At 33.0% G+C, this 26,458-nt stretch overlaps 3 protein-coding genes across 3 annotated transcripts; all 3 read left to right on the forward strand.

Moving 5' to 3' along the window:
- Positions 1 to 2,196: 2,196 nt before the first annotated feature.
- Positions 2,197 to 8,302, forward strand: LOC108346296 (eukaryotic translation initiation factor 4B2). Its single transcript, XM_017585338.2, has 3 exons — positions 2,197 to 3,683; positions 7,331 to 7,771; positions 7,937 to 8,302. The coding sequence occupies exons 1-3, from the start codon at positions 2,527 to 2,529 to the stop codon at positions 7,959 to 7,961; spliced, it is 1,623 nt and encodes a 540-aa protein (XP_017440827.2). The 5' UTR covers positions 2,197 to 2,526; the 3' UTR covers positions 7,962 to 8,302.
- Positions 8,303 to 12,010: 3,708 nt separating this feature from the next.
- LOC108335696 (GDSL esterase/lipase At3g26430) lies at positions 12,011 to 14,709 on the forward strand. Its single transcript, XM_017571806.2, has 5 exons — positions 12,011 to 12,324; positions 12,404 to 12,613; positions 13,391 to 13,560; positions 13,825 to 14,095; positions 14,187 to 14,709. Exons 1-5 carry the CDS (start codon positions 12,084 to 12,086, stop codon positions 14,459 to 14,461), a joined length of 1,167 nt encoding a protein of 388 aa, XP_017427295.1. The 5' UTR covers positions 12,011 to 12,083; the 3' UTR covers positions 14,462 to 14,709.
- A 1,738-nt stretch (positions 14,710 to 16,447) lies between these two features.
- Positions 16,448 to 22,027, forward strand: LOC108347687 (chloroplast sensor kinase, chloroplastic). Its single transcript, XM_017587089.2, has 9 exons — positions 16,448 to 16,908; positions 17,164 to 17,328; positions 17,438 to 17,758; positions 18,119 to 18,184; positions 18,260 to 18,328; positions 19,081 to 19,173; positions 20,131 to 20,357; positions 20,919 to 21,192; positions 21,501 to 22,027. The coding sequence occupies exons 1-9, from the start codon at positions 16,555 to 16,557 to the stop codon at positions 21,756 to 21,758; spliced, it is 1,827 nt and encodes a 608-aa protein (XP_017442578.1). The 5' UTR covers positions 16,448 to 16,554; the 3' UTR covers positions 21,759 to 22,027.
- The last annotated feature ends 4,431 nt before the right edge of the window (positions 22,028 to 26,458 follow it).

A 26,458-nucleotide genomic window follows, 5' to 3' on the forward strand; every position in this document is an offset into this window, starting at 1 on the left:
GTTTATAACCTATGAAGAGAACTAAGGTAGTCAAAATCTGAATTTTGTATTCTAGGGTGTTAGGATCAATTTAGATAACTTGGGTAAGTTAATTGTGACTCATTAGGAGTGTTAAAAGTGTTACAAATAATTTATAAGTGGTAGATTCAGAATTGAGTACCTAGGTTGATGAAATTGAGGGTTTAGAGTTTAAATCAACATTAAATCACTAGATAATAAGATTAGGAAGTATTAGAATCAGTTATACAAGTTTATTTCGTCATATAGATCAAGTTTGGAGTGTTAGAAACTCATTAAAGTGTCTCAGATGCACTAAAATCAGAAATAACATGTTGCTGTCAAAAACTGATAAGAATAATCGATTATCTCATTTGATAATCGATTATTCTAGTCAGAACGTCATATTTTCTTCAAAGTTCTAGTACATAATCGATTATTACATATAATAATCGATTATTGTCGTCGAAAAATCATCCAGGACAGTTTTGGGTGGTTTTCGGGGTTCCAGGTATCATTTTTGGAAGTTCTTTAGGTCATTTTGGGAGTTTTGGACCTTTCTGGAGCTGTTGGTGACGGTTTAAGAGTCATTTTCCTTATCTAAGTATGAGTTTACGGGGTTTTGTGTTGTTTAGTGTTTCTTCTGGGTCTGTTATTGTTTGTTTCTTCCTGTTTTGATTCCTTTCTTCTTCTGTTTTGTTTGGTTGATGATATATGGGTTTGGTATGAGCTAATAGAGTATGAATACACTTAAATAACTGTAATAATGGTGTGTTTGATGAATCAAAGAGAATTATGAACTGATCAAAGTGATGTGAATAGTATCAAGTAAGATCTCTAGGTGAGATCATTTAGTGTTAGAATGAATGTAAGAGGCTTCCATACAGGGGGTTATCCCAACACTCTAATGGTCTTTCATTCTCACTTAGAGAGGATTGACGCATGTGGTGAGAGTAGTGGGAGGTCCTAGTGTAGGCGTTTCTTGGAAGGCCTATTGCGCTGTAACAGACTAACCTTGTGTGTAGTCGGGTGAAACCCCTCGGCAATGGCTTTGCAAAGCAGTAGAGGCCACCACAAGTGCACAACCCGTCCTAGATCGATATTCATTCTAAGTCCAGACGAGTCTAGTATGTTTTATAATATGATATGATACTTGCTTTGTTTACTTGCTTATGAATGTGCTGTTATACTTAATATTATTAGATATCATGTATGTTTTTCAATCTAGCTTACCGTTGCTTTTTTGCTGTTTGTTTGTGTCTTGTATGTTTGTGTTTTTCCTTTTATAATGATCATCCACTTGGATGTAAGCAGAGATAGAGGAGATGCTTCTGCTTCTGGAGCAAATTTTGGAGAAAGATGATGCAGCTACCTAGTTCTTAGGATTCTTTTTAGTGTCTTCTCTATTTTGAAATAGTAAAGTTTTAAATGTATGGTCAATTTTGGATGACTGAAAAGCTTATAACTATATTTATATCCTTAAACTATTATGTCATGTCATAATGTTTATCATTCGATATTATATAGTTATATATATAATTATTGGGATGTTACGATTCTTAATCTCCTTATTAATAAAAACAATTTCTGTTATTTTAAAATAAATATTATTTAACTGTCGTTATTATGACCTTCATCAATAAAGTCTGAATACGAATCTTATCTTTCAAAAGATTGATACCTTTTGAAATTTAAAAGGTTGATACCATTTTAAATGAAAAAAAGAAACCGCTTATTACATCTCTGCAAAATGAGATGTGAAAAAGTAATTTAAAATGAAAGCATATGATAAAAAGAGTAATATTATTCATTTGGTTGTGAAAAAATATTATCTCTATAATTCTTTCATCTAAATAAAAAGTTAGGTAAAATTTTACTCTATAGATAAAATTGTCTAATGAAAAAGTGATCAAATCTTAACAAGTAAGATAGACGAGTATCACGAGAAAGAAAGTAAGAAAAATTAAAATGAAGTGCAATTTCTAAAATTGATCTATCTAAATTAATATATGAATATTATAAAAATTATCAGATATTCTGTATAAATTAAGAGTATATTGTATTTGATTTAAATTGAAGATATAATAATATTGAGAAATATGAGGCATGTGCGTATTGATTTAAAATTAAAAATAGTAAAATAGGTGGACTGAAAAATGGCCAAAAATAAAGAGTAACGAAAAAGAAGGTGGGTAACACGACGACGCATTGCTCTAGGCCATGAAAAATGCCCAATGGTACTTTCCCAATTGGAAGGAAAGCATGAACCCCTGATCCGCGCGTGAGGAAATCCCAAAGGCACGCGCACACGCTCCCAAACCAAACAAACACAAACGCACGCTAATGCTGGCCTCCTTCATCATCCTTCTCACTCCCCATCAACGCATTCTACGCTCTCCTAATCCTCTTCCGCTTCCTCTTCTTTGCATGTTATCGGAGCTCCGGCTCCACTAGCGGAGCCCCGGCTTCAGTTCAAACCCAACCACAAACCTATCCACAACTCCATTCTCTCTTTCTCGAGATCTCAAAATGTCCAAACCCTGGGGCAACATCGGAGCATGGGCCGCCGATTCCGAGCGGGCCGAGGCCGAGGAGCGCGAGGCCCAGGCTGCGGCCGCGGCCGCCGAGACCCAAAACTTCCCCAGCCTCAAGGAGGCCGTCAGCTCCAAGCCCAAAAAGAAGAAGGGTACAACCATCCCGCTCTCTCAGTTCAACCAGGGCGGCTTTCCCTCCGCCGGCGAGCACCAGGGCCTCACACGCGACGAGATGTTGGCGCTTCCCACCGGTCCCAAGGAACGGTCCCCCGAGGAAATGCAGTTCAACCGCCTCGGCGGCGGTTTCTCCTCATACGACCGCTCCGCCGGTCGCTCTCGCGACCGCGACGGCGGAAACAACGACGGCTCCTGGGGTGGTGGCGGGAGAAGATCCTATGGCGGATTCGACGAGGAACGCAGGGGTTCGAATCCTAGGGTTTCGGAACTCGATCAGCCTTCCAGGGCTGATGAGGTGGACAATTGGGCCTCCGTGAAGAAATCTGTCCCCGCGTTTGATTCTGGTCGTCAGAATCGCTATGGGGGAGGCGGCGGCGGCGGCGGCGGCGGTTTTGGTGGCGGAGGTGGTGGTTTTGGTGGCGGCGGTTTTGGTGGTGCGTCTAGGGCTGATGGTGTGGATAATTGGGCGGTTGGTAAGAAGGCTGCTCCTGTTAGATCTTCCAATTTTGGTTCAGGTTTTCGTGATTCGGGCGTGGAACCGGATCGTTGGTCGAGAGGTGGTCCGTCGCGTGAGACGGAGCGGACGGAGCGGCCGAGACTGGTATTAGATCCGCCGAGGGGCGATGGTTCGGTGAATGATGCTTCTGTGAAGGCGACAAACAAGGGCAATCCGTTCGGCGCGGCGAGGCCCAGGGAGGAGGTGTTGGCTGAGAAGGGATTGGACTGGAAGAAGATGGATTCAGAGATTGAGGCGAAGAAAACGAGCCGGCCCACGAGTTCTCACTCCAGCAGGCCTTCCAGTGCTCAGTCCAATCGCTCTGAGGGTCCCGCGTTGCAGGGGGTCGATGCTGTGCCGAAATCGAGGCCCAAGTTGAATCCGTTTGGGGATGCCAAGCCTCGGGAGATTCTGTTGGGTGAGCGAGGCATGGATTGGAGGAAAATTGATCTTGATTTGGAGCATCGCTCTGTTGACAGGTTTTCTTTTGTTTCTTGGTTAATTTATGCTTTTTTGCATCCATTTGTTCTTTGATCCATTGTCTCAACTTCTAAATGTTGTCGTGCTTTTACTTGTGATTGATAATGGTCTTAGATCGGTCTCTATGTTTTTGTTTGGTCTGTCTGGTGGTCATCCATGATTTTCATGCATTATTCAACAGTTGCAAGTAACTATCAAAAATAGCTTTTGTCCCCATGGTGCAACAAGGACCACCAATGTGTTTTTGTTGTGCTTGTTGTGGGGTGAGTTGATTTGTATTTTGGCAGCATTTACAGATTAGGCAAATCGTATGGGCTAATATTCAGGTAAGTTTTTTAACTGTATTTTATCATGTTTTTGTGTAAAAACGGTCAGCCTTTATGGTTTTTAAAGTTAGCATTAGTTGTGCAGGATGGGCTATCTTGCTCAACGATTCTTCATTATTCCCCAAATTTTTTTTATGTTGAGATGGTAATTTTTAATAGGATATCTTTCGTTTATGGCACTAAATGTAGGTGACTATTGTTTTTAACTATTATGTCCACATCTCATTTTTTAAGAGTGATGACTGATATTTTTTTATCAAAATATTTGACCTAATTTGTCTGCTAACTGGCTCATTGGAGAGGTTGTCAAGGCTGAATATACTTTTCAGATAGGTTGTATATTGTGGTGAAAATACTAATATTAATTCTTACCACATTACCATGTGGCAATGTGGTCAACATTAAGAGCTGTGCCTGTTGTTTGGTGTTTTCTGGATGTGTTGTTCTTTCTTCTTCATTTTCTGTTCTGTGTTGGAAGTGTTCTGCTTAGAACTTGAAGTATTTTGTTCCTTTTTTCTTGTCTATATTATTTTTAGTCTACTATACTTATTTATACATGATTAGCTTTTGTGGGTTGAGTTATGATCCCTGATTTTTACAATATTTTGTTCTCCCTATTGGTCCAATTGCGATCCTTGAGTTTGACTACAATGCCATGTGCGTTTGGGTGGGCTTTAGACTATAGAATATAAGTTGATAATGTTTTTATTAAACCAATTTTTCAGACTGGAGTACAAAATTCTTACTGTTATTTTTTCATTTAAATTTCACATAACCAGACAAAAATGATTGTTTTATCTAAATATTGAACATAAATCTAAATATTGAAGGGAATACTAACGGGCTCATTTCTGGCCAAATTAATCAACACAAGTGCACAACCTAAACAAGCATAGCTTGCAACTTAAAGGTGGCTGTAATGAAAGTGTGTGCTTTTAGCTGTTCAAATGTATCACTTTGATTTATTGTTCACACCCATGCAGTTATTTAAATATCTAACTTTTGGTTGAGTGCATGGCTCCCAAACAGCAGGCAATTGCGAGCACTTTGGTTTGGGAAAATTTATTGTTTGGTAAAAGCAATGAATTGCCTGTAGTGTACAGAGAAAGAAATCTAGAACTTTATTTCATTTGTGCCATACATTGGCATTGAATATTTTATGATGGCATTGAATGATGGGTGTTATAGTTACTAGGGAATGAAATCAATATAACGGAGGTGAGGATGTTGCCTGCATAAATAGGCACGCTAAGCAATCTAAGGTCAAGAATGATAAGTTGATAACATCAAAGAGACAGTTGTGGTAGCACCTACTTTAGAAAAATTGGTAGAATCTTGTGCTAGGTTGTTTGGGCATGCGTGGAAAAGTCTTAAAGAAGGCCTGGTTAGGAGAGTACATTTGATTAGGGGAGTCTAATCACCAGAAAGTAAAGGAAACTGAGATAAACTATACGAGAAACCATTAAGAGGGATTTAGAGCTCAATGGTATGTTTATGAAGACATGATTTACCATAGAACATTATTATTTTATCAATGTAACTGTTGCACCTAGTGGGGAAAAAAGGCTTGATTAGTGTAGTATTATGCTCTAGTTATGGAGAGTTGAGATTGTACTTGCAGTACTAGTACTTATTCAAGTTATTAGTATAAATTTTGTATCATACTTTCATTTGGTTACTACTAAAGTTTTTTTCCAGTCTCTACTAACATGTACTTCATAATTCTGACGTGATTCATCATACTTATTGATAATGATCTGTCCTCTGCTGAGCTTGTAAAAATTATATTTTCTAAACTATTCATGTTTCTTTTAAGTTTCTTATTATGGTTGTGAGAAAGGCGTTTCCTAAACACAGCTGAATCTCTCTTGGCTGGTGACCAATTGTTCAAGTGACCATGGGGGGGTGTGGTAGCAAGAGTTTGAAGTCACTGTTGGCCAGCCTGATGTGATGTGCTGGCTATGGTTAACTGGCTGTTTTTCTGAGTGTACACTAGTTCCCATGCACTGTTATTGAACTCTGACCTGAGTTCTATAATTCTATTTCAGCTTTATTTAAGGTTGCAAGTAGCTAGGGGCAAAATGTTAGGGTGCCACTGGTACTGGAGTCCCTTGAGGTGGTTCATATTGATGGTTAAAGTCATCAGTATGCCGCCTGCTCCAGCTTGTTTTCTTCTGACCTTGTTCAAAACTGTTATTTGTTCCCGTTTTATGTTTTTAATTCTGCTTCTTGCGAATCTGTTGTGCTTATGGGTGGCATTTCTCTTTATTTCTATCTGTTTTTTCCTTTTTGGGGTCAGAATTGCCCTTGATTTCTTTGAGTTTGGTTGTTCTTATTCCTGTGTTTGGCATGCTTGGTTGCTGTTGTCACCTCTTTTTGGTCGTTGATCTTTGTTATGCTTGGCTGGACTTGTCTGATTTTAGACTTAGAAACTGTTTGGGTGAGTTTCCCCATAAGCCTCTTCTGGGAGAGAAAAAAGAAGAAAAAATGAAATTAGTTTCCCCATAAGCTAACTTGTGTAAGTTAATTTTTTGCTCATGGAAGAAGTCAAGTTATTTCTTACAAGGGCTTGTGGAGAAATTTGTCCAAACAGGCCCTTACATGCTGTTTGGGGCTTTGGGGTATTTATTCTTTTACCTGGAGATTGGAATTTGATGTTCTTTTTTCTGCCATAAAGTATTTTGATTACTTGGTGGTATGAGAGTCCTTTGTTTAGGTATTAGTTTGTATGTCAAGGGAGACCCTTAAAGTAGAAAATCAAAGGCTTCTAGTAGCTGTCTACGTAGGACATGGTCAATAGTTTGATATTCATGTCTAGTAGCCTAAATTCTTCAACTGAATTGACTTGTATTAATTTTCGTTTTCCCGTGATTTTGCTATTTGTAACAAGCTTAAGTGGGTAAGCTTGGAGGGAGAGTGTTAGAGTATTAGGATTAATTAGTTTCAGTGTTATTTGCCTTGGGCTTGTAGTTGTACCAAGTACAAGACACATTTTTTTAGTACAAGTAGAAGTAGATTGTGGTATTGTCTTGCAGCTATTTATCAATTTCAGTATATTAGTTATCTTTGTATCAACTTTTTCTTTTCCCTTATCTAAAGCTTGTAATTCCGAGAGTTGGATTGCTAGTAGGTAGTGTAGTTGTTCTATATCATTTACTAGTCTGGCATCTTTCAGGACATGTCTTAAATCTCATTCTTCTATATCATTTATTATGCACAGCGTTCCTACATAATTGTGTAACTACTTAGGTCATCCTCTATGTGTGAGTTGTCTTTGAAATATTCAATTTACCTTGTTGACTCATGCATTAACATTTCAGGCCTGAGACAATGGAGGAAAAATTGTTAAAAGAAGAAATTGATAATTTGAAGAAGGAACTTGAGAAAGAGTCTCCAATAAATTCAAACAAGGAATCTGAGGGTGAAGCTGGTATAGACCAAACCAGTACATATGCAATATTACAACAGAAAGAAAAGGAGCTGGAAGCTCTTGTCCGTGATTTGGATGATAAAGTACGGTTTGGACAGAAAGCCGTTGAGAGGCCAGGTTCATCAGCAGGAAGATCTTCTGGTTTTTCTGATAGGCCACCTTCTAGATCTGGTTCATTTGAGGATTCTAGAAGCGTAGATTATACAGATAGACCTCGATCTCGTGGTACAGCAGGTACAGGAGATGTGTGGACCCGTCCTAGTGATGACAGAAGACAGTTTCAAGGTAGTCGGGAAAGGGGGTGGTTTTCTGGCAGCAGAGATTTGAATAGGTGAGAAATATACAATTCAGTATTGGCATTGTTATCTCACAATTCTTAGCGCCTCTGATAATAGTTTGCTCACTTTGGTTGTTATGTGGCTTTTAATTCAATTTTGTTTCTTGTATTTTAAATGTTGGGAAGTATTTGAGAATGGTTATATTTGTTGTCTGACAGGTCAAATTCAAGAGAGCGTTGGTGAACAGCAGTTTTGAGTGGATTAAGAGTTATCTTCAACTTTTGATGACCAGAACCTAATACTATTTTATTACTTGTCTTTTCTAATCGTTTTGTTCATTTTACTCCAGGCATTTGGAGCAACAATCATTGAGTACTGGCACAAACTTTTGCCTAATCTGTTATTGCATCTCGAAACATTGTAAATTTCTTTTTCCTCTTTCTGGTAATTTTTTGGGTGTCTGGATGAAGGCAGAAAGCCTGTAATTTTATTAGGACTAAATTTTTATCGAGGATTATTGAACTTCCTAGTTAATGTTAATGTGATATTGTTCAGATATTAAATTATATTCCTTCAATTTTGCATCTGCACCATTGCCAAGTTTCAACCCGCTTTCCTCTCTACCTGTGAAGGGTGGTCAGAATTTAGCATTGTAAATTTGCTGGCAGACCCATTATTTATGTTTGCAAGCTTCTTTGAGAAGCGTTTATCGGCTATTTATTTTTTAAAAACATTTTAAATTATTTTTGGTGAGATAATGTAAATAAAGAATAATAGAAACTCTTGAAATTTTTTATTATTTAAAATTGTCTTTTTTCGAGTTAGGTAAGAAAATATTTGAAATTTATCGTCTTTCTCTCTTCTTTCTTCCTTTTTCTCTTTTCTTTTAATTGGTATTTCTACCCTTTCTTTTCGTATGCTCTTCATTCTCTTCTCTACTCCCTTTCTCTTTATTTCTTTATTTCCCTTCCCTTTCTATATATATATATATATATATATATATATATATATACACACACACACACGGTGTTACAGTTCATATTTTTTAATCACTAAACAATATTTACTCTAGTTATTGAATATTTAATATCAATTCGTTTTATTTTTACAATGTCAGTTTTAAAATTAAAAAACTAAATATATAAGCGTATATCAGAAATGAAATTACTCTACTTAATCTTAAAAATTAATATTTAAGAATTTTGAACTTATTTAACCAATCTTTTAAACGATGAAGGGAATTTAAATCAAATCATTTAGGTTTCAATCTTTTCAATTTTTTGAAATTTTAAATTTTGCTTTCAAACACAACAATTATTTTTTTGATGTCATTTTAGCTCAAGTGAATTGTGCTTTCTCGTTTAGATCTCCTGAATCTGATTTCACAATCTTTAGAAAAAGAAGTTTCAAAGAGTTCTATAGCTCATAATAAATGTAGTCTCAGTGTTGCAGAGGATTCTTCCTCCATGTGTTACATTTTTCTTCGTGCATCTCCAAAAGTTTCTAAATACCTTGAATATTGGCTAGAGTAAAATCTTAATTTTTTTCTCTTTTTATATTTGATCTTGAAGCACTTACCCCTCACAATTTTACTCGCACGTAATTTCTTTCGCTCATTCCTCATGCACCAATCTTACACCCCATAATTTGTGTTGTTTTTTTTTCACACTCTTCATCCCACAACCTCGTTCCCTTTCATTCCTCCATTATATTCCTTTTCATCTTCTTTGTTTACACATTCATCAAGAAAGTTTCCATTTCTTTATATTTTTTAATTTCTTATTTGAGGTCTTTTGTGATAGAAATCCATTTTGATCATGAGATCTACGTAGGTAGGTGATTACTGAATTTTGAAATTTGATTTAGGATATTATCAGATTTCAAAATCTGGTTTAGATTAGTATCAATCAGATTTTGAGATTCGATTAAGAAAAGTACTGAATTTTGAAATTTGGTGTATGGAATGTTACAAATTTGGAAAAGGTACTGAATTTTGAAATTCAGTTAAGTAGTGTATTGGATTTTAAAATTCGGTTAAGTACTGTATCGGATTTTGAAATGTGATTAAGTAGTGTATCAGATTTTGAAATTCGATTAAGGAGTCTATTGGGTTTTGAAATTTAGTTAAGTAGTCTACTAAATTTTGAAATTCAATTAAGTATTCCACATGATTTTGAAATCTAGTTAGTAGCCTACTAGGTTTTGAAATTCGATTGTAGACTATCGAATTTCAAAATCTAGTTATTTATTCTATCGAACTTCGAAAGCTGGTATATATAATTTCTTTTAATTTATTTTTAAGGGCTTATGATCTTGTTAATTTTTCTTTATGTATATTGCTATTAATGTTTTCTTTTTTTGAATTTGTTTATTATAAAAATGGAAAGAACTTGATGCGCCTCAACATATTGGCTAAGAATTTTACACATGGTGAAGCTAGAAGGTGATATATGACATTTGCTCGAGGTCGTAATGGTGAAGCTACTGAAACTGCAAGATTAATTGATCGTGATGTTGATGAGCAGTAAGATGATGTTATTGAGCAACACAAAGATGTTGTTCACCAAGAAAATGAAGTGGTTGGATATCCTATAGGTCTACATGACACTTTTTTGCTAACTAGTTATGCTGATCACGTTGCATATGCATTATAGGAAGGTTGAGTTAGTAATGATTTTTTTTATGTTGATAAGTTTTTTAAATTTTATATGTAATTATTATGTGTAGGATCGAGAGAGATAAGTTGGTCTCTCATGGAAAAAATTAAATAAATTTAGAGCATGTCATCTCGTTGTTTAAAATTATGTGTTGAATTCTTGTTTAATGTCTCAATGTGATATTTCGTACGTTTACACTGATAAAGGATAGATATTGGCATTTATTGATAAATGACATAGAGGGACAAACACTTTTCATGTCCCTGTGAGATGATTGTCACACTAGATGATGTGTCCATGCTGGTACATCTGCTTATAGTGAGACATTTGTCTGAATGAACCCCTAGACTTTGGAACAACTTTAAAAATTCTCATGGATCTTTTTGGACGTGGATCGTATAAGGACTACATTTGAGCTTAGACAATGTCGTGGTCCACATGTAAGACTGAATTGGTTAAGAGACGTATATCATGATTGTTGTGAGTACCAATTATGAGAGTATGCCGCATGGACCTATTTGTTGCATTTTGTTCCATGCACCATTTTTGTGGATAAGAACGCCACATACATCCTTGTATCCTACTTGTTTCTCTTTAGAGATATGCAATCATGTGACAAATATGCTTGGGGAGTTGTTACACTTGGCCTCTTGTACGAACAACTTGAAAATGCTAGCTTTAAAAGACTAATGTGACATTACAAATAGCTTGTGAGACATTCAAAAAACATGCCTCAACAATAGAAGAGGTCTTAGTGTACACCACAGGAAAAAATACACCCACGAGAGTTATAAATATAACACATTATCATGCTTTAACTACACAAAGAAAACTCATGACAAAGATTATATCACATTCTCGTGGTCATAAACAAATATAAATTCACTTTCAACTATTTTGAGTCACATGCATAGACTTGAGTTACATGAAACATCAAAACAATACACTCGTTCAAAAGTAAGCAAAAAGTAAACTTATTTTACTTTTAATTTTGATTGGTTTAGAGCTTTGTACCAAGATTTTTAAAATGTCTCTAATTTTTAAACAAATGAGAAATGAGATAAAAGATATAGATAAAAGACAAAGAAAGATTTTAAAAAAGATTTTAGAAAGATAGTAATTTTTATAAAATAAACATCAATTAATAAAAAAATTATTTACAATATATAATGTTTAAAATAATAAAATATCACCTTTTAAAAATTATTATTATTTTTTATTATTTTCTTAATGTTTATGGTTTAATAATCAAATTAGCATGTACATCTTCAATTTAATCTGTTTACATAAACTCAAACATAATGTTGAAGGATACATGTTCATGAACTAAGAATAGTAATATTTCATTATAATTAGTTAAATAAACATAAAACTCTCTAATTATTTTAATTAATAATCCTTAATCTTCTTATAATTTTTAATATAATGGTATTAAACTACTTTACTTTATTTATAATTTTACTTTTTCATTTTTCTTTTCAATTTTTATATTCCAAAACTTATTTTTGTCTATTAAACTTTTAGTCATTTAATGTTTTTAAATAAAAAAAGAAAACCACTTTATTGAAATATAAAGAAAGAAGATACATTTATTTATTCTATTAAAAATAGAAGAGAGGTTACAGCATCATTTTATAATGGAAAAACAGTTAAATATAAAAATGTGAGGGGGTCTCTTAGTTTAAATTCTTCAAAAACCACAAAAACCATGTCCGAGAATTTGTTACAATTTGTGAGATGGCTTGTAATTTCAACAACACTGATGCAGAGTAATGTAATTTGTGGAAGAGAAAGCAATTTCAGAGCAATTTTCAACTTCGGAGACTCCAATTCTGACACCGGCGGTCTCTCGGCGGCGTTCGGACAAGCTCCTCCTCCCAACGGAATCACGTTTTTCCACTCTCCAAAAGGACGATTCTCCGATGGCCGCCTCATAATCGATTTTATAGGTAATACAAAGTAGCTATTAGATCAGTTCTTTACTGAAGCATCACCGCATGAACCTTTGATAAAAATGAATTTCAACAGCGAAGAGCTTGGGCTTGCCTTATCTCAGTGCTTACTTGGACTCGGTGGGGTCCAATTTCAGCCACGGAGCGAACTTCGCCACCGCGGGATCCACCGTCAGACCTCAGAACACAACTAAGTCTCAGAGCGGATACAGTCCCATTTCCCTAGATGTGCAGTTTGTGCAATTCTCCGATTTCAAAACCAGATCCAAATTGGTTCGCCAACAAGGTATTACACACACTTCAACATCCTGCATATGCAATTGTAAATTCAAATCCCAATATCACAAATTAGCTCCAAAGTTGTCTTTATTCAAATTGAAACTCCTAATTTTTTTTCTGACTTCTTTTGTACCAACATTTAATAATTATCGTAACATATTACTCTTTAATTAAAGACGTGGGAATATAGTAGGTAGGGATAGTAAAATATCTATAAATACGTGATTGTGTAATTAACATATCACAAATTAAAAATAGTATAATTAGTAAGTGTTAAAACTAAATTAGTATATTTTTAAATATTGATGTAAAAACTAAAAAAAATATGTAGATGTACTGATTTCAATATAGACAGAGTATACTGAGACTCTTGGTACTTTTTTAAACATGTTTTGGTTGGTAAAAAAACTGATCGAATTTTAGCTTATCAGGTTGGTCTAATGGTTTGTAAAAAGTTAAATTTCTTTATTTTATAATTGTCGTTGTACATAATTTTTTTTCAAGATTCCCGATAATTTGTAAATTAAATCCATATATTTGGCAAAATTCACGCGAGTTTCTTCTGATGAGAAAAATAGATAAATTGTGGCGAATATATAGTGTGGCAGGAACATTTTCTAATAACTATAATGTCTCCTTGGAAAAGGCTTGGGTTGGATTTGTACTCCTTCTGGTAACTTTTCCTTCTTCCTTGGCTTTGTTCAACTGAAGGGAGAAAATTAGTGATTAAAATGGAACAAACTAAAAAAGATGCTAAATGATAAACTATTTTAATGTGGTACAGGAGGGGTGTTTAAGGAGTTATTGCCCAAGGAGGAGTATTTTTCTGAGGCTCTATATACCTTTGATATTGGCCAAAATGATATCACAGCTGGCTACAAACTCAACTTGACCACAGAACAAGTCAAGGCCTATATTCCTGATGTATTGGGCCAGTTCACCAGAGTTATAAAGGTCAGTTATATATTTAACCTTTGTTTTTGGGATTCTCTAACTTTTCAAAGAGAGGATTAGCGTAATGCAAAAAGAGTGTGAGTGTGTAAGAATATAAATAGCCAAGAGTGTTTGTAAAATTTAAGAAATGTTGTGATTTATTTTTCTTTTATAGAAATCCAGAGAGTTCTGTTCAGACATCTCTTGTTATAATTTACTTTGATAATTTCATGTGGTGTATGAAATTTACTGAACCAATGTGTTTTGGATAATCAAATGAAGTAGGGTGTGTATGAGGAAGGTGGGAGGTCGTTTTGGATACACAACACAGGCCCGTTGGGATGCTTGCCATACATGCTGGATCGCTATCCCATGAGCCCAGCCCAAATGGACGAGTTTGGATGTGCCAAACCATTCAATGAGGTGGCCCAATATTTTAATAAAAGATTAAAAGAAACTGTTGGGAAACTGAGGGAAGAATTGCCAGAGGCTAAAATCACCTATGTTGATGTGTATAGGGTGAAGTACACCCTCATCAGCCATGCTAAAAAATATGGTATGGCTTTTAATTTCTCTTTCATCGTTGTTGCCTATTTGAAGTTGGAAAATGCAGTGAAATAATAGTGTAGAATTTTTGGAATGAAAAGGTTTTGAGAAGGGGGTGATAGCATGCTGTGGACATGGTGGGAAATACAACTTCAATAATAGAGAGAGATGTGGAGCAAGCAAGAGAAAGAATGGGAGAGAGGTTGTGATAGCCAAATCTTGCAAAGATCCAAGTGTGAGGATCATTTGGGATGGAATCCATTACACCGAAGCTGCTAATAATTGGATCTTTCTGCAGATAGTCAATGGCTCATTTTCAGATCCACCAACATCATTAGGAGTTACAAATTCACGTTCTTGGAAGACTGAATTTTGATCTCTGTGCCTCAACTACCAGGTTTTACCAAGTGTTTGATGAATCGTGTTCACAAAGTTTATTCATCATTCATTGATATATATTTTTTACCAGAGTTTAACATGTTAATTATGATTGAGTTAGAGCCCTGCAAAATATTCTTGATTCTTGATTCAAATCTATTAAAAGACTGCAAAACTAAGCATCTAGTAGAGAAATATGTTACATACAAAATAATATCCATAAAAATGTTTGAATTTTATTCCTTATATTTATTTTGTATGTTAAACTGGTGTCAACAAAACCTGCAAGTATTTGAATGTAGCTTGCAAAAAAAATAATGTACATACTTCATGAATTACACATAGGGAATATAATTTAAGTCTAAACAAATAAAAGAATTTCAACTAAAAGTAATATCATTTGAAGCTAGTTAGCTAATTTTTTACTATATTTGACATTTTTTCCAGATAAAAATAAATTTCACACCAAACATCAGATGAATTCAAAGTTACAGTATACTTTTTTTTCAACTTCAACTTCTTAATTAAGATTCAAATACAATTTAGTATCTTTTTTATAGTCTTGCGAATTGTATTATAAGTTGATCTTCCTATATTCCTTGTTGGTGTATTGATGGTAATATACTTGTACTTTATAGACATATTCATGACATATTAATGACTAGGATGGATTTATACTGATTATGCAGTTTATTATAATGTTATGAATTGCTATGATAAGGGATTTGTCGTCAAATAAACTTGACATGCCAATCTCTTATTAATTTGATAATTCGATTGATAAGGCGAAGTTTTATTTTTCAATCCACTTTTATAGTATAACATTAAAACTTAAATTACAATACTTACAGATGAAATTGTAATGATTAATTATAATGAAATAATTATTAATTATAAAAACCATTAATTAATCACTTTTTTTAAATATTTATAATAGTAATAATAATAATAATAATAATAAATAACAATAATAACTGATAAGACGGGTCAAAATTTTCAAAGTGCGATCCCTTTGATGTTGTGAATATTGTTTGGTTTCATATATTTTTTATATTATTTTACCTAATAGTGTTTAATAAAGTAAGCAAATTTTAATTTATTTAATGGTAACAATTTTTTTACACAATTAATTTATTTTAAAAAATATTTTAAGCTAATTAAAATGGTAATCATCATCACGAAAAGCCTACCCATATGTTTAGAATAAGCAATTAACTACTTCTAAATATTTACTCTCTGTAAACAGCATTTCACAATTTCTAGAAAATTTAAATACATAAATGTAAAGTATTTTTATTTTAAACTATTTAATAATTAAATATTTTATTTGAGTGAAAATTGAAATTTATTAAAAATTGCATTATCTTATTTTTAAAATATCTCCGTTCTTGTTCTAATCACTTATATTAATAGAATTTGAACCTTTGTTATGATTTGTTCTTAAAGATGAAAAAATAAAACAATATTTCAACGTTTTTTACCTCAATTTTTAAACGAAATTATTAAGTTTACTAGAACATTCTCTATTAGAATAAAGATATTTTATTATCATAATTTAAAATTGCCATCTGAGTTTTCAATGATGAACAAAACTGTTTTTGTAATAAAAGAAAAATTTCTTGATTAACATTTGAGGTTATCTAAGAAGATATTAATTACAATTCTATTAGTTAGATTATTTTTTTTCGAAGTCATTCATCACAATCTATTTTTTCTTTGCTAAATTTTCGGTTTTCAATTTAGTAACTTTGAGTAACATTAACTCTTCGTATTATATGACTGAAAAAAAAAAGTTTGATATTACCCAAGAAGACGCCACTGAAGTTAATGAAGAAAATGTTGACTAGTGTAAGTTAAACGATCACTGACAAAAAAATATTCTTTGTTTAAGCATTTTCCCTCAACGCCCTTCATCGTTCAGTGGTCAACATTGGAACAACAGATAAATACTAATAATAAAAATATGAAGAAAAAGAAGAGTAAATTAATAAGAAAAAAAGCTATAAGTTCTTTTTGCTGAAGGATGAAGAATCCAATCAAGTAGAAGTAGAAGGTTGATTTTGGTGTTGCAAAGTAATCAATCAAAGGGAAATGCTTGTCTGTGCAGCGAGCTCAGGTGTGACTCACACTCCTCCACACTCTTCGCTCAGCTTCTGCTCTTCCAACGCCAAATCCCACCGAATTTTCTCCAATTCCGTCAGCCTCCCTATCACGCACAACGACAACCCTACCTCCGATTCCGATGACGCCCTCCGCCTCACCGTGCCTTCTGCCGCCGCTGTTGCCTCCGCCATTCGCAAGGCCTCCACATCCCCCGTCCAGTTCACCCAGACCCTCCAGACCGATCGCCAAACCGGACTCGTGCTTCCCAGCACTGACTTCCATCGACTCTGTCTCCACCAGCTTCACCTCTTTCGCAGGATCGTTCCCGAAGCCCTACTCTCGGTTGCTCCTCTCTTTCTATAATAACCTGCGTCGTTCGTTTGTTGGGTTCAATTATGAGTTCAATTTCATGCATCAACTTGATGGACCGTTGATTACTACGATAGGGACTGAATTTGTTTTTCTGTAATATTCACAGCTGTTATTTGCAAATTTAGAAACTAAGTTGGCTGTTTCTAAGTAAGGATTAAATTTTTTGTTTGTTTAAACTTGAACTGAGTTATGTGATTAGGGAGATATGTTGTTTTCGGTGTTCAGGTGTATGTTAGACCAGCTGGTAGTTATGTGATGGATCGGTTGGAGCTTCGACGGGTTGCACTGTACCCTGGAGATGCAGAGTCAGAGGGCATTGTCATTCTTGTGGGTCATTTTAGTATTCCTGCGGGCTTGCGTACTGCTGAGGCCACACTTTCCAATTTGCAAGTGTGTATATTATCTTGAGCACACAGTGTGCTTCTGCTTTTGTTCCACTGTGCTTGATTATTCTTCTTGGGTAGGATAAATTTAATGCAGTTGTTGATTTTAATTGTAGGTTAATGTTGTCCCTGAATGCAAGGCTGTCGTTCTTCCGATGGTGAAACACCCATTTGTTGTTGGTTTCTTGGTTGCTGAGCTTCCATTGGTGGAGGAGGAACAGTGTCAGAAAGCTCAAAGTGAGGGTCCAGATATCCACACGTCTGTTGAGGAAGCTTATTCGTTGCCTCCCTTCTTGGATTTAGACAAGAAGTCGAGGGAAATTCAGACCCTTCGGGTCAAGGACGAAAAAGTTGGTATGCGTAACTTCACTTCTGAGCAAAGATCAAATGCTGTCAACATTTCACAGTCTCTTGCTATGGCATATGTGATGGATCAGGTTTATAAGCTGCCGCCTTTGTTTTCCTTTGAACAAAAGAAGAAAATCCATTCATTAACTCATTACTCTTCAAATATGAAATGGTTGAAAGTTTTACAGTCCCCAAATTCTGTGGGATTTCCTGGAAATTTGCATTTCATAACAGTTGCTACTTGTATGTGTGCTTTGATAGTTGTTGCGTTGAAGTTCACAATTATTTTATCTATCAGTAGACTAAGTTACTGTTATGTTGTAGCGTGCAATGCATGTCTTTTAAGTTTATTTCTCTATGACATTGTTGTATGGGTTCACGACTTTTACAACAATAGCTTTAACTTTTTGTCTGGACCTAAATTTCTCATGGTTATGCTCCTTTTACAGAAAGCAATGTTACTTCAGCAATCAACATGGCAGAATAATGTCAGAATGGGTAATCTGGTTGAGCAAGTATGGGTTATGGACTGTTGTTGCATTCCTTTAATATCTCATTTTCATCTTGATCTAATTTTTCTTTTCTTACAGATCCGTGGTCCACTTTCCAGTATTCAAACCTTAAGTAAAATCCTGTCTGCACAGACAAAGAGAACTCAGGTTTGAAGATTGTCTAAATTGTACCTGATGAAATGTAAATTCACATACGTTTACATTTGTGTAAGTGGGAACCCAAGTAGCCAGTTGGACGAGGTCCAAGCTGAACCAAGTTTGGGGCAATGGTATGGGTCTGGCCATATGATCCAAACCCATGGATAAAACCCTGTTCTGGCGGGGATCATTTTTCCATTTTTGCGGGGGGTGAGATCAGGTTGTAAAATGTGTACTATGATTGTTATTTTATCTTAAAAATAAAAACTGTGTCATTACCATGTTAATTATAAGTCACTTTCTAAAAACTGAGTATTCATACGTTATGTTTACAACAAACTGTTTATTTAAACTAGGTCAATCCATTAGTTGAATTGATATATGATCATGTCTAGTCTGCAATATAAGTGCACACATATCATGTATCATAAACTACCATTTTAGGCAGATTTAATATTTTGAGAATCCCTTGTTTGAGCATGCACTTTATGTGTACTGAATGTGCTACCTTTAGTAAGTTGGAGATTGCAGGCTATATTCTTATTCATGAGGCCTTGAATTTAATTCTTTTATTATTTTTATTGCAATAATATGGGAAGTTTTAGATAAAGGAATTACTAAATGAAAATAGATAATTTCAGAAAATTAGTGTGAACATGCTGCAAAACGAAAAAGTGTTCAATCTGAAAGGATATTGAATCGTTGTCCATACCTTATGATTTTTGTAAGTCAAGAATGTCTCATAATTGGTAACTACACAGATTTCATATGACATTGTTGAAGACCTCTTGGTGCAAGGTAATCGGTTGAGGGACGTTCTCCAACAACTACAGGATGCTGTTTATTTGACGAAGGTACTTCTTTCTTTTCTACTTATAATCATGCTAGCATGCAAATACTTTTCATTTACCAATAATCAATTAGTGACTTGATGTTCAATGGACGTTGAAAGATCTTGAGTTTTCATCCCTTTTTGTCTCTTCCTCTATATAATTGTTGCATGCAAAAATGTTCTTATGGGCAAATGTGTCTTGTCACAAAAGAAATAAGGGGATTTGAGTCCTAAGTATTACATTCAAGGGATTAATTCGTGATAACTGAATTCTCTAAAACCTTTTGTTACTCAAACGACAAAAAGGGATTATTACTAGAGAATCAGAAGAGAAAGAAATTAGAAACTTAAATCCTGAAGCACATGAAAGAGTTCAGTGATAAATTGCTTAGGTCTGTGACCTCACTTGCATTCAATTGTGGGATTTCCAATATCTCTGTACTCATGTGTTCTCTTATCAATTGTGAATCCCCTCTGCTAACCTAAATCTGTGGTCTTGAATTGCTTATATTCTTTCCCTTACTGAAATACCAAGTTTGGTCAACTAAGGCACAAAACAAGAAAAGGCTAAGGAATCAAGTTACTTGTTAGTTTAATGATAATAACAGCCAATTGCATTTCAGGAATTGAGGTTTGATCATGCAATAATTCTAAGTGCGTCTTGGATTGAACTTATTTTTGCAGCTGGATAGAATATTTGAAAAAAGAAGTGACGATTTCCTTGAAATTAAGCCCAGTGAAGCATGATTTATTTCTATTTATGCTAGTAGTTTTAGTTCATTATGTATTGTCAGCAGTCTATAATTAACTAATGGCCAATTCCAAACATGCTAGAAGTACATTTTCTTGAACAAAGTTTGTCTTTACCAGTTTCTTATGGAGAATACTCAGCAAGCATTTTGTAATAAACAAAAAAGGGAAGCAAACACCTGTAGAAATTAGTACACCTCTGATGTTAATTTTTTTGTCCTATACGTAGAATAATATAGTGCGCTACAATGAAGAAGCAATCAAGAAAATGAATGGTTCTACCCACATACTTGCTGAATCAGCTAGATCTCAATTGCTAGATAACTCCCCAGGGGATGACGTCTCTTCAAATAAAATGAAAAACTCTAGTGAGTCACTTTCTCTAACTGCTGCTGTCTACGATATAGAGATGCCACTACCACCTTTGGCTCTTGCTCCATTGCAACATGGAATCAGGTGGGTTTCACTGGTTAATAAAAGCTCACGCTTCTTCTTATACTGCCATCACTTACCCCCATTTTCCTCTCTCTCTCTCTCTCTCTCTCTCTCTCTCTCTCTCTCTCTTTCTATATATATATATATATATATATATATATATATGTTTATGTATGTTTGAAGAGTGATCAAATTGTTTTCAGATTAACTTTGTGAGAGTTATTTTTCATTTTCACTCTTGATATTCTCTTAATTTAGTGGTGAAAAATGAACTACTTAGTAGAACTCTTTAGATTAAGAGAAAATTTAAGGTTAATATGAGGAGTAACTCTCTTAAAGTTACTCTTGAAGCGACTTCATCCTCCCCTTCCTCTCTTTCTTTATATATACCCTCTTGATTTTTTTGATATTCCACTCAACCTAAATAAGCTCTTAACTCTGCACTTTCTTTTTTGCATCAATAATATCTTATATATTTAATTCGTTCATTAGTTTTCAGCTATGCTTTTGGCTTAGATATTTTTATTAATTATTTTCTTGTATGCATTTTTTTGCTTATGCTCTTTTGTTAACGTCAGGAAGATCATGCAATGTTTCTGAAGTATTGACAGAATTAGTTGATTCAGTTAGACCACTTGCCCAGGGTCAAAAACGTTTGGTGGAACTAAGTGAACTCTCATCACCTTTGCTAGCTGCTGTAGAAGAACCTGCACTGCGCCAGGCTTTCAGCAATCTTATTGAAGGTGCTTTACTACGGACGCATGTTGGAGGAAAGGTTGAAATTGTATCTACTGCAGCACCAGCTGGTGGCACCCTTGTACTTATTGATGATGATGGTCCTGATATGCACTACATGGTAACTTCAGTTCACTCCCACTCCTGTAGTACTTGCTTGGTTTTCTTTTGAACGAGCTGGAAATTGTTTTATGCACGTAATTTGCAAATTTGAAGCATCTCCATGGGAAACTTGGGAACATTTAGTGCCTTGTGCTTGATCAACGTCTTAGTTTAAGCATATTTATTGTGAGAAAATATTGCAGCATTTTCCCAAGTATAACACTGCACTCGAAGCCCAGTCCTTATTTATATTCAAACAGTTCTTATATCGAGTGTTTAATTGCAAGTGGAATTGAATTTTGTAAAAATAGAAATTAATGTATGCAGACTCAGATGCACTCACTCACACCTTATGGACAAGAACTGTTGTCTGATGGTATGATTGAGGACAATATGACTTGGAACTTTGTTGCTGGGATGACTGTTGCTCGTGAGATACTAGAAAGCTATGGCTGTGTCGTCCGTATCGTTTCACCTCGGATTAAAGATGCTCCTCTTGGAGCTGGGGGAACACGTCTAGAACTCTGGCTTCCTTCAACTGCAAAATCTGATTTGAGCAGCCACACCCAAGAGGGTATAGCATGAGTTTCAAGTTCTCATCGAAGATAAACACATCCATTCTCAAACAACACTACATTGTAGGACTTGGTGATTACAAGATTGTGAAATTAAGGGGTGGTAAATATTACTAGTTTTTTCTTCGTTATTGCTGAGGATCTATCTCTGTATATAGCTCGTAAAGATTTCTTGTTACAGCGTTACTTTTATGGCTTTGTTGTGTGTCATGTAAACATTTTTTCAACACACTCAAGTGTGTGCATATTACATCACATGAATACTTATTGGGTTTAAAAGAGTCGTTGTATCTGAGCTTCAGCTTTTGTACCATTGGAATGAATCCCCTCAATTTTGTGTAAAAAAAAATACCCAGTTTTGGAAATTACTCGTAATTTATCCTATTAACCAGCAGCAGAGAGAAGTGCACTGGTTAAAAGTAAAATACACAGACCAGATTTATTTGATTAAATTTAAATGAAGTGCTTTAATCTTGTTTTATTCTATGTATTTTTAATTAAAAATGTGATACTGATTAAAAAGTATTCTTATGTATATATTGACTGTTACATTTCATTGGTGGACCAGAGTAAAATTATCCTCTTGATTTTATTTCTTTTGTGTTAAACTCTTAACAACTTCATTTTTTATTATCAGTTTTCTTTTTGTATTTTCTTGCTTCAATATTTTCTCGTCTCTTATTGTAGACAGTATGAAATGAGTTCATCATTTATACAGTTATAAAATATTTTAAACTGACCAAGTTAAGAAGAAAGAAAAATCAATACTAAATGTATAAATAAGTAAATGTATAAATAAGTCTTTTGACAACTCAATATTTAGTGTTTTAAGTTTTGAAGTAATATTTGACATTTTCGAAATGTATTCTATCACATTTCCTTTGTCTTGATACTTCATAGAACGATACTTCATAGAAATCAAGTTCTAAAGAAGAATACGTGTTTGATTAAGTTATGAAGCAAGAAAAATCAATATTAAATGTATGAGCAAGTCTTTCAACATCTCAATCTTTAGTGTCTTAAGTTTTGAAATAATATTTGACATTCTCGAAATGTTTTCCCTCACAATATTTCTTTATCGCAGATACTTCATAGAAATCAAGTCTTGAAGAAGAACACTTGTTTTTGTCTTATCGTTTTTTTTTTCAAAAATGCTATTCAATTTAGTGAGGAAATATTTGGCACTTTAATCTCCTTAAAGATAGTATCCAAAAGACTTTAGGAATGTCATGCTTAATGACCACAAGACTCATGCAATTTGAGTATCTCTTTTCTCATAACTTCTTCTTTCTTTAATGGTACTAGAGTTCTTAAGAGAAGTGAGTTTCTCAATTCTTAATACAAGGTCAAGATCCATACAATCAAGAACAATATCCATTTTATTTTTCTAGTCTTAAAATTTGTTCCATTAAGAACCAAAATTGAATTTGTACTATATGTATATAAGACCATCTCGGCCTACATACCTAAGGTTATCTCAGGCTTGCTTGATATCATCTTGATCCGTAATGATCAAGATCTTTTTGCTTCTCATATGACCGGGATGAACACCTATGGTGAATTGGATCACATTGACCTCATAGCATTATAATAATAAGGATTATCTGAGTTAGTAAAAGTTAAGAGCTAAAACGAATTAGCATATTATTAAACAAATTAATTATGATAATTATCTATGTGATTCAGGCCTAGCCGGATAAGGGTCTATAAACCTAATATAAATAACACAGTTCATGAGGTAATTAATTATGTATTCATTATTACAACATTTATTACTATCACCGATGCACACCTTTGATTTGAGTGTCGCGTCAAGTTGGTGTATCTTTTGTAGGCACACCCTTGCTTAGAGTGATACCTAGATTTTGGAACATCTCAATTTGAAGGTTGAAGAATGTAGTGAAGAGCTTTTTGTGGAGTTTTTTTAGGGTATCTTCGATCTTGCTAGAACGTTCAAATTAGTCTATATTGAAACAAATAGTAACTAAATTAAGAACAAAATAAATAATTTAATTATGTTCACATTATAAAAAAAAATTAACCATCAATATGTTCATCATCTTAAGATACTAGTGTACCATTAATATCAAGTCATTAGAGAGTAACACCACTTGCTAGTGATATCATATTGTAATGATCAAATATTGATAATAAAACATATTAAATAACAAATCTATTTTTGGATTGATTTATCATTAATAAGTAAAATCTTACCATTATCACACGTTTATCATCACAAGTTTGTATACAATTTGTTTATTAATCTTCATTTAAGTATTACTAATATTTGCATACATAAACATAAACATTTAAAATTTTTTACAAATAAATTTACCCAAGAGAGGTCACTCTGGTGACTTCTTGATTCATTCAATTCATTTAAAATGTTAAATTACCAAAATTTGAACATTATGTACCAAATCCAAAGATGAAAAATAACAATAAAATAAAATAAAATTCCAAAATAAGTTTCATTTTGAATTTGGAAAACACCAATTTTAAATAGCGTTGTATGTATAAGTTAATATGCGTAATCCAAATTTCAAAATTTTTAAAATCACACATTAGACTTTGAAACCACTTCAAGAAATTTTATAGCAAATAATAATTGTGTTGAATCACATGTTTTTGTTCCTAAGGAACTCGTACACTAATAATTCACGATAAAAATAGAATGCGAGAGTGTATCTGAATATGCCATTGAGTGACATAGATAATGATATCAATAATAACAAGAAGTATATGATATTTCAATATAAAGAATCTTATATAGTTTTCTCCTCTTATGAAGATGAAGAGAAAATAAAACTTTAATAAAATATGTAATATTATCTTTTTTATAAATAGAGATCATAATAACATCTATCAATCATATTATAGATTCGTAAAATCATAATATTACTTTAAAACTACATAATGTTATAAACTTACTATTAACGTGTAACTTTATAATTTTAACTAATCATATAATAATCTTTAATACATTTAAATAATATATGTAATAAAAAAATTAAATATATATAATTGTAAACATAATCTATCTTACAAGTTGATTTAAACTTAAAATCATTTTTAATAACAATGTATATTTTTAGTTTAAAAAAATGTGTTAAACTAAATATTAATCTGCAAATCCTCGAAATAATGGATTTCACTCTTTAAACAAATGATATATACATTTTTAAAACATAAGATCAAAACAATTAATGAAATAATCATATATAAATATAGTTAGGTGTCTCCAAAACAAAATTATTGAGCAGTTTAAATAAACCCCATGGATTCCCTGTGGCTGAATAAAATAATTAAATTATTTAAATTTCAACTATTCATTTCAATCAGAATGACACAGATTCCCTCATAAGATGATAAAATACTTAATAATTTCTAATCAGAAAATTAATAATTAAAACACAATAAACTAATAGTGTTACTCTGTAAAAGAATAAAAACTATCATTTACGATCTTAAAATAAAAAACAAATAAAAAAAGGACAAAACATAAATAGTATAATACAGTTTTATATATGTTACTATTCGAATACGAAGATTCACATATCAACTATTGCTGTGATCAGTAAAAAGAAAAAGAAAAAACTATTTATGCATGATTAGCTTTAAACTATATCTTGTTTGTTGTGTTAGATTCCAGTGATGGTTAATAATATTTGAAAAAATGAACAGTTTTTGACCTTTCATTAACAAGCAAGACATTTCGAAGATTAGTTAACATGTCACTTTCTCCGACAAACACATGCATGCATCTAAATATGGCTACGTGCTAAACTATGAAATAAAATATTAATCTAAATTATATTTTTTATATAAATTAAAATTCATTAAGATAAAAAAATGTTATTCCTTGTAGAGTGAAAAGAATATGTCTTTGAGTGAAATATCTTTCATGGATATACATAAAGTTTTAATAGTTCGAAACACTGTGCTCAAATTTGGCAGCAACTATGGAGCCTCAAACCTTGTAAATCCAAATTAGGCCAACGTGGCAACACTTAAATATCAATATAATTTTTTATTTTTTAAATTTTATTTAGTATATAATGAGAATTAAATTATAAACATTTTTTTCTTTTATAAAATATTCTATTTAATGTAAATAATAAAACATAAAATTGAATATACAACAAAAGATTAGATTTTTATTTTATTTTCTCTTTTATTGTCTTTCTAGGTATATATTTATGTATTGTAATAATCTTTTATTCTTATATTTTTTTTTTGAAAAAAAAAAGTTAGATATACAAAGTGATTCTTTATACTCTCATTTCTCATATATTATGTTCCATTTAAAAAATAATAATTTTCTATTGTTTTATTTGATAATGAAATATTATAGTCATAGTATTCTTTTATTTCATGAACAGTTTTTATGATATTGTTTTATAAACAAAAGAAAAAGTTATCTATTATGTATTTTTTTTCATATTTTGTTTTATTGTGGTTTAATATTACAAAAATTCTTTTGTAATTATGTCTGTTATTTTTTATTAGATTTTGATAAATTGGTTTTTGGTCTTAAACTATGTTTTTTTTTTCAAAATATATTGATGAAAAATAAAGCAAGAAATTTATTTTTTAAAAATTGATAAAAGGGAAACTTCTCATAAAGATGAAAATAATACATATTTAACTTCTTCCAATTCTCAAACATGATATTAATGATATAATTGTTTAATTAGAAAAACTCTTTTT

Source organism: Vigna angularis, chromosome 1, assembly GCF_016808095.1.
Source record: "Vigna angularis cultivar LongXiaoDou No.4 chromosome 1, ASM1680809v1, whole genome shotgun sequence".
NCBI lineage: Eukaryota > Viridiplantae > Streptophyta > Magnoliopsida > Fabales > Fabaceae > Vigna > Vigna angularis.

What these genes read in the sequence shown, in the direction of transcription:
- LOC108346296 (XM_017585338.2), top strand. Translation starts at nt 2,527, where the DNA reads ATGTCCAAACCCTGGGGCAACATCGGAGCATGGGCCGCCGATTCCGAG. An exon ending in GAGCATCGCTCTGTTGACAG is followed by an intron (nt 3,684 to 7,330) that starts GTTTTCTTTTGT and finishes TTAACATTTCAG; the next exon opens with GCCTGAGACAATGGAGGAAA. An exon ending in GGCAGCAGAGATTTGAATAG is followed by an intron (nt 7,772 to 7,936) that starts GTGAGAAATATA and finishes GTTGTCTGACAG; the next exon opens with GTCAAATTCAAGAGAGCGTT.
- LOC108335696 (XM_017571806.2), top strand. Translation starts at nt 12,084, where the DNA reads ATGTCCGAGAATTTGTTACAATTTGTGAGATGGCTTGTAATTTCAACA. An exon ending in CCTCATAATCGATTTTATAG is followed by an intron (nt 12,325 to 12,403) that starts GTAATACAAAGT and finishes GAATTTCAACAG; the next exon opens with CGAAGAGCTTGGGCTTGCCT. An exon ending in AGTTCACCAGAGTTATAAAG is followed by an intron (nt 13,561 to 13,824) that starts GTCAGTTATATA and finishes CAAATGAAGTAG; the next exon opens with GGTGTGTATGAGGAAGGTGG.
- LOC108347687 (XM_017587089.2), top strand. Translation starts at nt 16,555, where the DNA reads ATGCTTGTCTGTGCAGCGAGCTCAGGTGTGACTCACACTCCTCCACAC. An exon ending in TGGCATATGTGATGGATCAG is followed by an intron (nt 17,759 to 18,118) that starts GTTTATAAGCTG and finishes CTCCTTTTACAG; the next exon opens with AAAGCAATGTTACTTCAGCA. An exon ending in CCATTGCAACATGGAATCAG is followed by an intron (nt 20,358 to 20,918) that starts GTGGGTTTCACT and finishes AACGTCAGGAAG; the next exon opens with ATCATGCAATGTTTCTGAAG.